This window comes from Chiroxiphia lanceolata, chromosome 7 (assembly GCF_009829145.1).
Source record: "Chiroxiphia lanceolata isolate bChiLan1 chromosome 7, bChiLan1.pri, whole genome shotgun sequence".
Taxonomy (NCBI): Eukaryota; Metazoa; Chordata; class Aves; order Passeriformes; family Pipridae; genus Chiroxiphia; species Chiroxiphia lanceolata.
The window spans coordinates 17,096,304-17,111,879 of record NC_045643.1 but is presented as its reverse complement, the minus strand read 5'-3'; the positions used below and the strand labels follow the sequence as shown (position 1 = coordinate 17,111,879).

The 15,576-nt window shown below is 52.3% G+C and overlaps 3 protein-coding genes and 1 long non-coding RNA gene across 7 annotated transcripts in view; 3 read left to right on the top strand and 1 right to left on the bottom strand.

Moving 5' to 3' along the window:
• The first annotated feature begins 452 nt into the window (after nucleotides 1-452).
• Nucleotides 453-3,758, top strand: HOXD9 (homeobox D9). 3 transcript variants are annotated; one of them, XM_032694014.1, is made up of 3 exons: nucleotides 453-599; nucleotides 1,990-2,592; nucleotides 3,012-3,758. In XM_032694014.1, exons 1-3 carry the CDS (start codon nucleotides 596-598, stop codon nucleotides 3,251-3,253), a joined length of 849 nt encoding a protein of 282 aa, XP_032549905.1. In that variant the 5' UTR covers nucleotides 453-595; the 3' UTR covers nucleotides 3,254-3,758. The 3 variants fall into 3 exon arrangements, with proteins under 3 accessions (XP_032549905.1, XP_032549907.1, XP_032549904.1); XM_032694016.1 differs by lacking the exon at nucleotides 453-599 and adding an exon at nucleotides 1,693-1,806; XM_032694013.1 differs by lacking the exon at nucleotides 453-599 and having other exon boundaries at nucleotides 1,693-2,592.
• Nucleotides 3,759-5,712: 1,954 nt separating this feature from the next.
• Nucleotides 5,713-7,486, bottom strand: LOC116789663. The gene is made up of 3 exons (XR_004358117.1): nucleotides 7,251-7,486; nucleotides 6,892-7,092; nucleotides 5,713-5,908 (listed from the first exon to the last, which is right to left on the bottom strand). It is a non-coding gene; the product is annotated as an uncharacterized LOC116789663 (long non-coding RNA).
• Nucleotides 7,487-7,961: 475 nt separating this feature from the next.
• Nucleotides 7,962-9,897, top strand: HOXD8 (homeobox D8). 2 transcript variants are annotated; one of them, XM_032693360.1, is made up of 3 exons: nucleotides 7,973-8,106; nucleotides 8,386-8,533; nucleotides 9,126-9,897. In XM_032693360.1, the coding sequence occupies exons 1-3, from the start codon at nucleotides 7,999-8,001 to the stop codon at nucleotides 9,419-9,421; spliced, it is 552 nt and encodes a 183-aa protein (XP_032549251.1). In that variant the 5' UTR covers nucleotides 7,973-7,998; the 3' UTR covers nucleotides 9,422-9,897. The 2 variants fall into 2 exon arrangements, with proteins under 2 accessions (XP_032549250.1, XP_032549251.1); XM_032693359.1 differs by having other exon boundaries at nucleotides 7,962-8,533.
• A 3,458-nt stretch (nucleotides 9,898-13,355) lies between these two features.
• Nucleotides 13,356-15,576, top strand: part of HOXD3 (homeobox D3) — a 29,078-nt gene continuing 26,857 nt past the window's right edge. Inside the window, exon 1 of the mRNA XM_032693357.1 lies at nucleotides 13,356-13,476. The gene's annotated coding sequence lies outside the window, so the exon portion shown is untranslated. The remainder of the gene's footprint in view (nucleotides 13,477-15,576) is intronic.

Here is a 15,576-nt window from a genome sequence, read left to right as displayed (position 1 = left end):
AGCGATGCCCCAAAAAACTATTTATATATTGCATACATTTAAACGGCCTTTTCTTTTCCTTTAAAGATGCTCACTACATCACCAAAGAAGTTTCGGCAGTGGGAAGTAAATTTCTGACTCCATACCAAGTGTTTAACGTATATAAAAAAGGAGGCTCACTCTAATATTCCTACTTTACCACCTTGTGTCTATGTGAAGCGAGGGCAAGTTCTTCGCCATACCACAAACCCTGCTTCTAGAGAACAGTGTAAGACAAGGTATAAAATCGCAGAAGAAAATGCTAAAGTCAGATGACAAAAAAAAAAAAAAAAAAAAAAAAAAAAAAAAAAGTAAATCGAAAAAAAAAAAAAAAAAGGGAAGAAGAAAAAAAGGAAGAAAACAACCTAAGAGAGCAATAAATCATTAAATAAACAGGAATTTCAGTCCCTTCCTCATAACGGCCCGCGAGTAGGAAGTGTTTTCCCAGCGCTGCTGTCCGTGCCCTCGGCGGGCTGTGCTGAAGGCTGTGCTGTGGGCTCACCACTCTCTACGTTTCCTCCAGATCCCGACACAGCCACCATCCCTCGCGCAGGAGAGCAGGCGTGGGCAAAAGACCATGGGTAATTCAGTTTTCTATACTAACCGGGCACCGTTTCTCTCGGGGAAGAAAAACCAGGCCGGGAGGGAGGAGTGGGAAGGGAGGGGATGGAAAAGAAAGCAAAGTGGGCACGTAGGCATTGAACGTGGCTCCTTCTGAACTAGGGGCGGAGGAGACAGCTCTGCCGGCGAGCGGGGGTCAGTGGCAACCCCGCTCCCCTCTGCGAGCCAGAGCCTGCCCGTGGCCCCTGTCCCTGCCCGCGGCCGCCGCGCTGCCAGTGCGGGGCCAGGCGGCCTCCTCGGGACTGCCTTTGCCCGCATCCCTCCCGGGCCGCACTGGGCGCCGTAAGGGGGCTATGTTGGAGCTGTGTAGCCCCAAAGGCCCGCAGATACAGGAGCATGTGTTCAGCCACACGTCAGTTGTGCTCTGAGACACAGGCTTTGCTGTTTCCATCCGTCCATTTTATTAGGGACACATTAATCTATAATCAAATACACCTCATAAAATTTTTATTGAAAGGCATAAAATCATTACAGAGGTCTTCCACCTGTTTTAAAACAACACAATGGGCATCTCTTTTTAAAAGTGTATCCTTTCTGTGGAAACTTTCTGTCCGGGGGTGGGGGGAGCGGATAATAATACCCGCACATGCTCTGAAATATGGAAGTACCGCAATGTGCTTTTACTGTAACATTTTCCTGTTTTATGAGAAGTCGTTACAGTCCCAGCTTGCGATGGTTTGTTTTTACAGGCAAGAATCCCCCTTTCCCAGCGGGTTCCCTCAGCAGCTTGGAGTGTGATTAGCAAGCCAAGGCTGTTGGATTTATTTAAACACCCCGTCTCTCATTGATTAAGAAATGAATGGCAGAAATCACTCAAAGGAGGTGAAGAAATAGTCCGCACCCGCCACGGCCGTGGGCTGCCAGCGCGGCCACGCCCGCCGCGCCCCGGGCAGGCAGGGCAGACAGGCGGGCAGCGAAGGCGGGCAGCGAAGGCGGGCAGGACGGGCGGGCAACTAGGGCAGGCGGGCAGGCAGGCAGGCAAGCGGGCAGGGCAGGGCAGGGCGGGCAGGGCTGGCGGGCAAGCGGGCAGGGCAGGCGGGCGGGCGGCCCCGGCGCGGTGTGGGCGCGCAGGCGGTACAGCGCGCTGTGCGGGGCCGCTGTTGATGATGATTTTTTTTTTTAATCACAGCAGCCCCAGTTTAGCGGATTGATTTACTCGCAGTATTGGTAAATATGATCACGTGGGCTCCGCAACCAATGGTTGAGGGTTGCAGTCTGCAAAATACTACGATTGTTCTCCGGGAGGGTATCATATACAGTTAACAGTGTAACCTTTTATATGACTAAGAGGGGAGCCTAAAATGTCGTCTAGTGGCACCATAAGTAACTATTATGTCGATTCTCTCATAGGCCATGAAAGCGAAGAAGTTTACGGGAGTAGATTCGTCCAGGGAGGTCACAGTGCGACCTCCAGGCCATCAGGTGTTGCAGAGAGTTCAGATTTTTCCTCTTGTAGCTTTGCACCAAAATCCACGGTGTTCTCCACCTCCTGGTCCGCGGTTCACCCTCAGCCGTCTGCGGCAATGACCGGGATCTACCACCCCTACATGCACCAGCCCCATTTAGGGGCAGCCGACGCTGGCCGCTACGTGCGCTCCTGGATTGAGCCCTTCCCGGGCTTCCCGGGCGGCGGCGGCGGAGGCAGCAGCAGCAGCGGCGGCTCTGCGTCCAGCTCCGGCTCCTCCAACGGGCGCCACTACGGGATAAAGCCGGAGACGGGAGCAGCCGCCTCCTCGTCTTCCTCCTCCTCTTCCTCCTCCTCCAAAAGGACTGAGTGCTCCTCGTCTCGGGAGTCCCAAGGGATCGGTGTGCCCGAGTACACGTGCAGCTCCTTCCTCCAGGAGCCCCGGGAGAAAGCGGCTGCCGGCAGCTCCAAGGACCCCGCCGCTTGCAGCCACAACCCCAGCCCGGGTAGCGATCTGAAGGAGGAGAAACAGCAGCAACTTGACCCAAGTAAGTAAAAAAAAAAAAAAAAAAAAAAAAGAAAACAGAACAAAACGGGGGGAGAGAGAGGAATAGAGGCAGAGAGAGAGGGAGAAAAAGAAGGAAAGAGAGAAGGAGAGAAAGAAAGAAATTGCCCCTTTGATTTATTGCCGAAACCTGTAAGGCTCGAATGTGCAAAACTGATAGTTTTACTAACCTATAAAAACGTCTAGACGCCTAACCCAGCGCAAGCAGCAACAAGCACCCATAAAAGACTCCACATAACCACCTACCATCAAGACATCATTTGTACAGTAAACAGACTGGGGCATTAAGGCTTTTATGATAATTCCTCCAAAGTTGTGAAAACAGTCCATCCTTCGTTAAATTAATTTAACGACCTTTCTCTCCCCCCGCCCTCCATTCTCTATATACCTCCCTTCTTCCAGATAACCCTGCAGCAAACTGGATCCACGCTCGTTCAACGAGGAAAAAGCGTTGTCCCTACACAAAGTATCAAACTCTGGAACTGGAAAAGGAATTTCTCTTTAACATGTACCTCACCCGAGACCGCCGTTACGAAGTAGCTAGGATTTTAAACCTCACAGAGAGACAGGTCAAAATCTGGTTTCAGAACAGAAGAATGAAAATGAAAAAGATGAACAAGGAGAAAGGCAATAAAGGCGACTAACGCTGGGGTAGAAATGCAGTTGGGCTTTATTCATTTAGTTTTGAGTTTGGGGCTTTTTTGGGATGAGGGTGGGTTTTTAGTTGTTGGGGGTTGTTTCGGTTTTGGATTTTTTTTGGTTGGTTTTTTTCTTCCCCTCCACCCTCAACTCCCATACATTTCTCCTCCTCCCGCACCACTCCACCCCAGGGACTTTTAATCAATCTGGTCTTTTTTTTTTTTTTTTTTTTTTTATTTGGGTAGAAGTGAAACGTGGTCTATGTCATGTATTTTGCAAAATTTTGTCTTGTTCACCAACGTGTTTTGCAGAGTCGCTTAAACCACCCCTCTTCCTTCCCACACCGTTTAGATGATGATATTGTGAGTGCACGTTAGCTTTGGGAACTCTATCTGATGTTAAATGTTTGACATGTTTCTTAAAAGTGATGTAGACTAGATAGTTATTTTGCCAAAATAAAGGTAAGGAAATTAACTATAATTACGATAATAAAACATATATTAAATTACAGCCACTTAAATCAATGGGGGTTGCTGTGCTGTCCACGATTTATTAAGAGGAAATTTTTCCCCAAACCTCTGCTTTCTAGGTCTGAATCCTTCGCAATAGATGCCACAGCGAGGCCACGAGCTGTCCCCCCCCCACGCCTTTAGTGCACTATTAGGAAGTTGTCTCACCCTCGGAGCCGCTCACCACAGGCCTCATGCCTCCTGGTCCCCCGGCTAGCTGCCACCCCTGCCCCCGGTGACTGTTGTATTAATTAACCACTCCGTGTCTCGAACTACGGACCTGTTGTAATTGTTGTCAGTTATTACACAATAAAGTCTGCCGTGACCGAACGACAGCGCTGCAGTGAGAGGAGAAATCTGTGCACCCCTCGCGATGCCCTCTGCGCCGCCGACCCTGCCGCGCAGCCCCCGCGCAGCCCCCGCGGGCCGAGCGCGACCAGGCCGGGGCCGCGGGAAAGCCCGGCCTTCGGCAGCCTCTAAGGCCGGAGGAAAGTCACTTTTCCTCCGCTTCGCCTAATAGACATTTGCTGTTAGAGGTCAGTGCGGAGAGGCCGGGTAGGTGCGTCCGCCGCCGTACCGTTCCCGGGCCTCAGGTACCAGCGCTCTTTCAAACGTTGGCGATCCCTTGGGATCACGTAGGAGATATTTCCACATGGGTGCTCAGGAGCCAAGGAAGCAAAATTATGCCTATTCGCTTAAACATTATTTTTTTATTCCTTTTATTTTTCTTTGTCCCCTCCCGGTGGGTCTCTTCCAGCCTCTGTGCTCTTAAACCGGGAGGCTTGGAAGCTCCGGGGGGACACGGCTGCTGCCAAACGTTCGGCTTTGTTGGCTAGAGCTCATTTAGCAACGCGCCTCATGCCTTCTGCATTTATAAACACACATGACTTTATCAAGATAATTGAGATGAAGTTCATTGTAAAAAAATTGCTTTGTTTAAAGAGCAACCATTAAAATGAAGGACCCGTAAATATTTACGAGCAGTTCGGTTAATTCAAGATTAAGGGGACAGCTGAGAGACCTGGTGTTTAATGTTTTTTACCTCTGTAAAAAAAAAGAAGGGGGGAAAAAAGGCAAAAGCAAGCACTGCCAGGAAAAGGTGTTGCATTGCTTCCCATCCATTGTCGAGAAGATACCTATAATTCTTTTAAAACAGGAAGAACTGTGGTATAATAAAACCATTGAGATGGCTAGACGTCTGGACCTAATGAGTTTACGATATGCTATGGCACTTTTCTTTGAAACCACCTTATTTTGATGTTTGTGTTTGTTAGGGGAAAAAAAAGGCAAAAAATGCAGACAAACTAGGTCTTAAAACCTTGGACTATAAATTTCAATATGTCAGCGTTGGGCCAAGGCAACAGACTCAAAAAAGACCCGAAGGTCATGGAACTGAGAGATTTTACAAAGTCCACTTATTTGTTGAAATGTATTTTACCGGATATTCTACTGCAATGAATCCTACGATGCCAGCCTCTATATTTTCGAAAATACCCATAGAGGGGGATGATCTATAACAACACGTAAACAATATTCTTCTACGCAACAGTCCATTATGTTGATTCCAGCAGAGTCTCTGTTAATAAATTTTCACCAAACCCAAACCATCTTTTTAATATTTTATATCAGGAAGATTGGCAGATTTTACCTTGTGTATTTTTTCCTTTTGTTTACCTGTGTTTAATATGGCGTACGTTTATTTCAAAATAGCAGAAAGGAAACCAAGCGTCTCTCTTGAATGACGGAATGCAGTTCTTCTATGGAAATTACTTTTACTGTCAAACTGAATAATTTAATTCCTACCCGTTGGTTGTGTTAATATATGTTTGCACATACGCACAGTCTCGTGCACACGCATTATACCGAATTATTCACAGGCATGTGTGGTGAAGGAGGGGGCGAACAAAGATTCAGCTTTACTTTCGTTTACATAAATCAATTCATAAATACATAAAAGCAGGGGAAAACAAAATAACATCTTCAAGACAAAAACATATAACTCTGAAACTACCACACATGGAGAATTCGTGCTGTAATATGTGGGGAAACATGATCGAAAACGCGATAGCAGGCATCTTCAAAGCTCAGGCGTCCTTTCCTGGTTGCCATGTGTAAACGAGGCGCGTTCTTTGTATGAAGTTCATTATAGCTCTGACAAAAAAAAAAAAAAAAAAAAAAAAAAGAGGGTCACCGAAATGTGCTAAGAAAATGGTGCTGTAAACGCTTAACGACAAAAAAAAAAAAAAAAAAAAAAAAAAAGAAAAAGGAAGAAACCCAACCCAAACTCAGGAAAAAAGCAGAAAGCAAAGGAACAGTCGCTCATCACCGGCCTCACCGTTCTCGCCCGTGGCGCGGCACCGGCCGGAGCGGGGGCGAGGGGCCTCGGGCAGCGCGGGCAGCGAGGGGCGGGGGCGCTGCTGCCGCTACCGCCGCGCGCCGCCAGAGGGCGCCCGCGCTCCACCCGAGCGCCGCCGCCGCCGCGCCCCGCGCAGGGTCCGCGCAGCGCCCCCGGCCCGCGGAACCGCGACCCCGCCACCGCCGCCCCGCGTGGGGCACGGCGCTGCCCCGCGGAATTAACGCCCCCGCGGGCTGCGCATGAGGAGGGGCGGGGGTCTCTGGCGCGGATGCGGGAAGCAGCCACTACCCCTCCGTACCCCTCCGCGGGATGAGGCACTATCGCTCTGCTGCCGCTCCCCCCTGCCTGGCCCGGCCTCCTGCCTTCCCGTTGGTGTCTGGCGAAGGGCTTTTGCTGCTGGTGGTCCGTGTAGTACCAAAAAACCGTGTGTGTGAGTCCCTAGGCCTCTCCCGCCTCCCCCGCCTTTCTCCGGGCTACATGGGGGTCCCTAAGCCTCCGCAAGTTCCCAAGAGCGTGCGCCCCGGGTGGCGGGGCCCCTGCCCGGGCGAGGGTGTCGCTGCGGGCACAGGTCCATCTGGGCGCTCACATGCGGGGCAGCCGGGCTGGTCAGCTGGACATAGTGGGTTAATCGTCATGGGGGCGGGGGTGGTGGTGGGAGAGCGGGTGTGATGGGGAAGGAGCCTGTGATGCCTTTTATGTAACCACAAATATTTTTTTGTCAATTCACATCAGATGGTCACACATGGCTCTGGCTGGGCCTGTATTATATTTCACCTACGTTTTTCGTCTGTCTCCAAAACAGGGAGGACTCGAGCTCATGAGGATGTCTGTCCGAAAAGCTGGTTCCCACTGCAGGACGAAGCAGGAAAGAGAGGACTGGAGACGATACCTCTTGGGGCGCGGGGGACAGCGGGGGTGGTCGGTCCGAGGAGCGGGGGCAGTGCCGAGCCTGCCGGGCAGCTCTTTTCTTCCTTCCTTCCTGCCGGAGAACGGGGCTCGCTTATTTCGGACCGAGTCCCCGAGCGATACTAACCGCTCACCCACACTTTTCTTTTTTCCCTCGGTAATGACGTCCACCAAGGGTGTAATGATGGAAACTATATTCATAGGCATGATTTCCATTAAGTATCAATTAACCTGAAGCCTCAGCCATGCGTGCACAGCGTCAAGGGTAAATCTGCATTTCATTCCCCAGCGATCTGCTCGCCTGCAAGGAAATGACCCGGAGGGCCCTCTGGCAATGGGGCCCAGCCGCTGCACGCTGCCGCCCCTCGGGCCCCCCAGATGCCTTCACCGACATCCCCGAGACCCTTCGCCAGGCATCGGCTCCCTCGGAGGGGCTATGCCCTTGCCGCGCTCCGGGCAGTGCAGCCTGGGCGAGCCGGGCAGTGTTGCCCCGGGCAGCGCGCCCGCGGTTATCGCGCGGGATCTGCGCGGCCGCCTCGCCCCTGCGCGACAGGGCTTTCAGCAGCTCCTGGCGAGCGTGCACCGGTGGGGGAGCGGGGGTGCCGCGGCCGGGGTGGATCCGGGCAGGGCTGGGCCGGGCTTTTTTCTTGCCCGAGGAGCGGCACATGTAAACTGAAGCCAAAAGTCCCCCCTGAGCTCATGAGCGTGTGTGTGTGTGTGTGTGTGTGTGTGTGTGTGTGTGTGCGTGCGCGGGCTGCTGTGTGCCTAATAGGAAATAGTAAAAGCAGTGAGGCAGGTCATTTTGGGAGCGATTATAATCCAGTCCTGGTCACCACATACACGGAGAGCAGGAGCGGGGAGCGCACGGGCCAGCGACGGCGGCGGCGGCATGAGCGCGGCGTAGAGGCACCGGCGGCGGCGGCGGCGGCGTGAGCAGCGCCCCGTGCCCGCGCCCCCGCCCGCCGCTGCCCCCTCCCCGATGAGCTCCTACTTTGTCAACCCGCTGTACTCCAAGTACAAGGCGGCGGCGGCGGCGGCGGGGGAGCCCATCAATTCCCCGTACTACGACTGTCACTTCGCACCCGAGGTGAGCGGCCGACACGCCGCTGCTGCCGCCGCCGCCGCTGCCGCCGCTCTGTTCTACGGGAACGGCGCGGCCGCCGCCGGCTTCCCGCACCCCGCGCCCGGCGGGGTGGGGGGCGGCGGCGGCGCGGCCGCGGACTTTTACCACCCGGCCGGGGGGAGCCCCACGGCCGCCTACCAGCCGCCTCCTCCTCCCCCCGCCGCGCCTCCGCCTCCTGCCCCCTGCAGCGGGGTTACCTGTCACGGGGAGCCCGCTAAATTTTACGGATACGATAACTTACAGAGACAGCAGATTTTTACGACACAGCAAGAGGCCGAGCTGGTACAATATCCTGACTGTAAATCGTCCAGTGCTAATATTGGCGAGGAACCAGACCACTTAAATCAGAGCTCGTCTCCTGCTCAAATGTTTCCCTGGATGAGACCACAAGGTTGGACGCAGTCAAAAATTTGCTTCCATCTCACGTCTGAGTTTGAAACTTTCTTTTCCTCCTCACGCTTCTTTCTCGCTGACTCTCGCTCCCTGCCTCTGTCTCCCTCACTCCCTACCTCTCTCCCCGCGATTCCTCTTACTGCGGTGGCTTGCGATAATAAAGCGATAGAGTAAGCAAACAGAAACCTCTGCAGCAGGCAGCTACCAACCCAAGATTAGTCTTTAAGGCTGCGCCTCTCGAACCCTGAGGCATAGCTGACACGCTCGCTCGTCTCCAGTCGCCGCTGCCTGAACGGGAAGGGTGCAGGGTCGGGAAGCGGTGTGGGGAGGATGGAATAAAAGGACATAAAGTGAATCCGCAACCCCCCGTGCAGAGGAACAGCTGAGGCACTTCGTGCATTTGCTATCGTTGTTTTTCTCTCACTTATGTAAAGCTCTAGACTCCTTCGTGCCCTCTGTTTTCTCTCCCTTTGGTTCTGTGGGACTTCTCTCGAGGGATTCCAGAGGGACCGGAGCCCTCGCTCCCTGCCTACGCCTTGTTTTGAACGGCCACACCAACCTCCAAATCCCTATGTTTTTGTTTTAAACAGCAGCGCCTGGTAGGAGGAGAGGAAGGCAAACGTACAGCCGATTCCAGACTCTAGAGCTGGAAAAGGAGTTCCTATTTAACCCCTATCTGACCAGGAAGAGGAGAATCGAGGTGTCCCATGCACTAGGACTCACCGAGAGGCAGGTAAAGATCTGGTTTCAGAACAGGAGGATGAAATGGAAAAAAGAGAACAACAAGGACAAATTCCCCGCTTCCAGACAGGAGGGAAAGGAAGGGGAGGCCAAAAAGGAAGCACATGATCTAGAAGAAAACAGAGCTGAAGGCCAGACAAATTAATTTTTGCCCTAAAACTCTTTGTGAAAGGCAATCAAAAATAACCAGGACCGTCGCCTGACATCTCGGTTCATCTACCGCTGTACGTGATCTTGCCGTAGGACGAGTGACCCCGTGTCCCTCCACTTGACATTTCCTTTCTTCGGGTGCTTCACTTGTTTATGGGTTTATTTTGTTTATAAGCGTATCCAGAACAATCTCTAGATTTAACAGTTCATCTACTTTTTTTTTGCAAATTTGATACAGAGTTTGTAGCAATAAATTTCTAATTATATATAAATATATATATATATTTGCAATCTTAAAAGATGGTGATTGCGGGAAACGACATAAACTTCCTAATAATAAATACCAATAAGCAAGACATTTAAGAATGCTTTATTAATCAAGACAAGTGCACTTGTACTATTTTAATTCTTGTTCTTATGTTGAATAAATTATATAAATTTAATAAAACTGAAGAAAATATCTTAGAAATATTTTTAACCTTCTGCTATGATATTTGATTAAAATAAACCAAATTTATTCAATTATAAAGTGTATCAGCATCCCGATATCCTTTTTGTAATCCACTCCTACACTAACCTTCAGAGTCTCCACGGGTCTAGACTAACTCTCCCCTGCGCCTTTCCGCCGTCCGTCCTGGGATTCTGGGTGTTTCTGTGGGGTCTGGAACGGCACATTGCATACAAAACCTGCTTTTCGCTCGGGTACTGCGGGGTTGTGATCGAGGCAGCGGCCAGCGAGGACTGCAGCCCCACCTGCGAGCTGAGTCCACGCTGCGGGCTGGCCCAGGGAGCCCCCGACGTGTGCGCCGGGGCCCTGCTTCGCCTTTTCCTGCTCCCCACCGCGGGCTGCGGGGCGGCGGCGCTGGGGACGTTTGCCGGCAAACACGGCCCTTTTCTGCGCGAAGGCGTTTGCTGCCGGCCCGGCTGGAGGGAGATGGGCCCGGCGAGCACGCCGGCCCCGTTCCTGCCGCAGGGTCCTGCTTCCCACCGGTCGGGGCTTCCAGCCCCGCCACGCAAGCCGCGGACAAGCCAGGCCTAGCGTCCCCCGTGGATGGTGGACGAGTAGAGAAATGGAAAGCTTTTACGGCCTTTCGTGGGGGTTACTAGGGGGCTTTAATGGCTAGGGGGTCCCAAAACTTGCGTAGACAGAGAGAAGGACCTTCCCCCCCCCCCCTAAATCATACGGCTTGGGCGCGTTTCCTAGCGAAGGAAGTAGCCGAGGAAAGATCTTGCTGAACGGTTCCCGCTGCCATGGGTGGAGAGATCTGCTCCAACGAGTAAAACAGTTTAATTTCTCTCCCCCTCTGTCCTCCCTCCCTTTGCTCCCGCTTCGCAGCAGGGTCCCACAGAGCGCGGTATGAAACAGGAGGGCCGAGAGCAGTCCTTTTTAGGAGCATTAGGCAGAGGGTCGAGGGATGAGAGATAAATTTCTACCAAGATATCCGTGTCATTTTTCCCCACCGCCTGACACCCCTGAGTGATGGTTCCATGAAAGAAATCGAATGGACGCGCCAGACACTGCGACAAACACGACATATTTCTATTATCTGCCCAGAAACGAGCATACTCCCGGCAAGGCCGGGGCCGAGCCGAGGCCTCGCTCGGAAAATCACAGCCAGGGGTCCGAGGAGGTGCCGGCCGCCGCCGAGTCCACCCGGCTCTGGGCCCTTCTCCTGCACCCACCGCTTCTCCCCCGGGAACGCACCCGACGCAGCAGGAAACGCCGTCCACGGGGACTGGATTTGTAGGGCGGGTTTGATTCATTTCGTTTCCCTTCCTCTTCCCCCCCTCCCTGCCAACGAGGCAGGCACGTTTCCACTCCTGCAAAGCGCCAGCTCTAGAGGGAGGCACGAGCAAGAGAAGCTATTGTTCTCGGTTTTATTTAATTCGCCTCGTTGGTTAAAGGTTGTAAAGGAGGGGAAGCTGCAACAAAGCGGTGAAGTAAATATTTTGCTGCATAGATTTGCATAAATACACCGGTACCCCTAGTGTTCAGGGAGGATTGAGTCTGGTGGCTGCGCATTTAAAGAACACCAGTCGCAAGGCGCGCAAAAACCCATCGCTTTTCAAAATAATAGTAGTGCCGGCGGCACCAGCATGTTTGGTGTCCGGGTAGGGCAAAGCCTCTTCCCTCTGCTGCATTTGCGGCAGAGGCTGGGCGCAGCATGGTACCGACGGGCCCTGCCATAGGGAAAGCCGTGATGGTGCCGACCGCTGCAAACACGGGCTGCTCGCGAGGGGAAGGCACGTCGGAGACCTTTACACCCAAGCGGAGCACTTCTTAGGCTAGTATTTGTCCGGGAGAGAGCTGCTGAGGTAGTTGTTTTTAATTACCAGACAAAGAGAATAAAATTAAAATACTCCTTAAGAAGTTTCCGTTAGCGTCGCTCTCCTGGGGCCGACTGGGAACGTAGCCACGCAGGCGAAAACTGACTTCCCTATGCGCACATAATTGGTCAAGGCCTAGTGGTAGCTGGAATCGTCCCTGTCTTACTCATTAGGGAAAACAAAACGTCGCTGTAGTTGTTAAGGTATTTCCCCCCGTAGCCTGACATATGAATCTCTCCCTCTGTCTCAGTAGGAGACTTGCTGAGAAAAAAGAAAACTGAACCAGAAACCGAGCAAGGCTCCCATAAAATCGGAGCCATCGAGCTCCGGAGCAGACATCGGGATTTTGGCAAACAAAAGCCGTAGCTGCGCGGGTCGCGGCTGGAGCGGCGACGAAAGGTCGCCCGAAACGGCCAGCGCGCGGATACACCGCGGTGGTTTCCGCGGATTTTCTCCATTCCCTAGTGTAGCAGCTCAGCGCAGCCGTGAGTGCTGCAGAGACACCACGAAAGCTGCCGGTGCCTCCGCCGAGGGACACTCAGCACGGATGTGATATTCACAGGTGTGCAACTGCCTGAAGCAGCGCGTTAAAAAGATCCAACATTGATCCTACATCTTTAGGCGTGTTTACTTTTGTTAGCAGTTACAATCAGCAGGGAGGTCACGGATGAAGTGCTCTGGCTATTCCTTGAAACAAAACTTGAGCAGGAAACATCCACAGTAGTCCGTCTCCGAGCCGAGCAATCCCTGTGGACGGAGGCCCATTTTTAATTTTTTAGAATGCTTTCTAGGAATTCCCTGATGGTGCCCCGGAAAGGTTTTATCGGGGGTGGAGGCACTCTGGGCGCCGTGACAGCGCCTGGCGCAACCTGCGGGAACCGCACGCTGCAGGGTGGGGAAGAAGCTCGGACTATTTTTATGTCGGCGACGGCTTCCGCTTCAGTAGTGGGCGCTGAAACAGATGTGATTTCTTTTAGTGCCCGGCGGAGCGGGGGGGAGGAGGGGGTGCGGGGGGGGAGTGGGGATACGCGTTAAGACCCCTTTCGTTTGGGCAAGAAACGGATCCTTCGGCACAGTGCTCTGCCTCTCTGTGCGGCTCTGCCACCTCTTGCCTCACTCTCCGCGGCCCGAAGGGCAGGCGGGACCGAAGATTCAGAAAAAGCGCAGCGCGAAAAAAACATGGCGCTGGGAAGCAGTATGTGCAAAATCCGCAAGGAATTGCAGTAAATTCCTTTTTGTTTGAAGAAAATTTACAACTTGGTAATAGACCTTTTTATGACCTATTTGGGCTCGTCATTGGCTGCGGCTGGTCATGTGCAGGCAGCGAGCGCTTTCATGGCCTTTTCCTGATTTCCCTGGCGAATTTCCCCCTGCATTCTGCCTTCAGAGAGCCTCAGCCCCTCTTTTTCTAACCTTTGTCTAGGCTGAGGTGTATGGCAGTCGCCCTCATGTTTGTGTCCCGCACCCCCAAACCCGCGGCCGGTCCCGCCGCCTCCATACTGACACTTCCCCGGCCCCGCGCCTCCTCCTCTCCCGCGCCCACGGAGGGACGCGCGGAGACCCGCGCCCACTGCCGCGTCGCATCCAGCCCCTCACTCCTCTCCCACCGCTTGATGCCCCCGCTGCCGCTATCTCCTCCGGCACACGGATTGCTACGCGGGTACAGAATGGATTACGGCGACCCTCTCGGGCTCCTCCGCAGGCGGGCAATGCCGCGAACTGGTAAGCACTTAGCTCCCCTCGGGCTGGTCGCCGCTACTCCGCGCCCGCGCCCCGTCCCGGTACGCGGCACGGCATCGGCTCCCCTGTCCTGCTGTCACCCTTGGTCACCTGTACCTCGCGGTCCCTTGTTCTTTCTACTAGTGATATTACTATTACTATTTTTGCTGCTATTACTGCTGTTGTTATCGCTACTGTGATTGTCGGTGGCGGTATTATTACAATCGCAGTTGTGGCCATGGCGCAGAGTGCGAGCGGCTGTTGCGCGCTGTCTGGCACGGAAAATGCGCCGCGGGCCGCGATGGCGGGGCGCTCCTCGGCATTCCGCGGCGAGGGGCAGAAGGCTGGGGCGCAGTGCGCGTAGGCAGTGCCTCGCCTGCCGGTGGGGTTTCTTCCAATAAAAGGCCTTCTTTTTTTTGCATACTTTCCCTCCGCCGGCCTGAAGCGCGCCGTAGCTTGTTTTCCCCATGGCGGAAGGGCGGTCGCGCAACTTTAAAGCTTAACAGGTGTTTTCGCAGGAGAATCAGGGTCAGTGCTCCCGCAGGGGCGGAGAGCACGGAGAGGCCCCGCCGACTCGGCGGCTGTGCCCGGGGCCAGCCCCGGGAGCTCCCGCCCGCCCCGCCGGGACGTTTTCGCACATCCTTCTCCCCCTGTACCGCAGAGCCAGGGCTGAGGCTCCGACCTGCTCCGTGGGCGGCATAGGGGCCGGGCTCGACAGGCGGGAGCGCAGACCGCAGTACGGCTACTTACCCACGTGGAAAATATCGGGGGCTAAATGTGGCACGAGTTTTCGGGAAAAAAACAAAAACAAAACCAAAAACAAACAACAAAAAAACCCCCAAACCAAAAAAACCCAAAAAAACCCAAACCAACCCAACACTACCTCCCCCTCGGATTTATTTTAAAATATACCGAGGAGATAGAACAGTCGCATAAACTATACCTGCACTACCTATATATGTGTATATATCCATATTCACATTATCTATATACATTTATATACCTCTACTTCTGTCTGTAGAACACATATTCTTTAGAAGTACATTATTTTGAACGCGTATATGTATATATATATTACTCATCTCCATTTTTCAAAATGTTACTGCACAGTAGAAAACACGCTGCCTGTTATTTGGGGTTCACATCGATGGTCGGTGGTAGCAATGCATCGTGCCATTGCTCTGCAGGAATTTACCGAATCGCCATCTAACCCAAAAGCAGCCAGTTAATTAACGGTAAAACAAAACGCCTGATTAAACAATACACAGTGAGGGTGGAAAGGTGCGAGTCGTGACCCGGGTACATATTTTGAAAGCGCAGAAGAAATTCTTCTTTAATCCGTCCCCGAGCACCTCTCCAGCCTGCTAAGCCCGAGTCCTACTACAGTAAGCAATAAAATCGCTGTCCCCCACGCTTTCGTTGTAAGCGCTAGCCGACCCTCCTGCGCTGCTGCAGGATTTGGGGATTATTTGGGACAAATCGTTTTCAGCTTAACAACAGTCTTCAAGAGTAACTTGGAAAGTATGCACCGCGTTAGGTTTCACTCTTAGAATCCCTTCTAGGTGACACAGTAATTATATCTGCTTGGCTATAAATCTCTCCAAAAACTTCGGAAAATCTCGTCCTTGAGCTGTTTTGAAATTATTCGTTGCCTGGGGAAAAAGAAGAAAACAAAAGCAGGATGTTCTAACGAATTCTAATGTGCATATGTGTGTCTGCGGGTTCATCTGGTGACACATACGGACACACATATGCATTTATTATTTCACTGGTTTATGCGGGAGTTCGGCTTTCCCCCCTTCTAAATGGTTTCCTTCCTTCCTTTCTTTTGCTCTTATTATTTCTATTATTGGCTGTATTTTTAAAAATTATTTATTTATTTATATTAGCATTGAAGTACACACAGGTCTGTTTATGCTCTTAAGCATACCTATGTAATTTTAAGTATTCATAGCAAACTCTGTATGTACATTTTTATATACATGACCCATATGAGGACTACCTTTTTATATATTTATACACCTAGATAACGTGGTATGAGTATAGATATGTCGGTGTGCTGAAATTTTTGAAATACAGAGTTTACAGTCACATTTCTCGCAC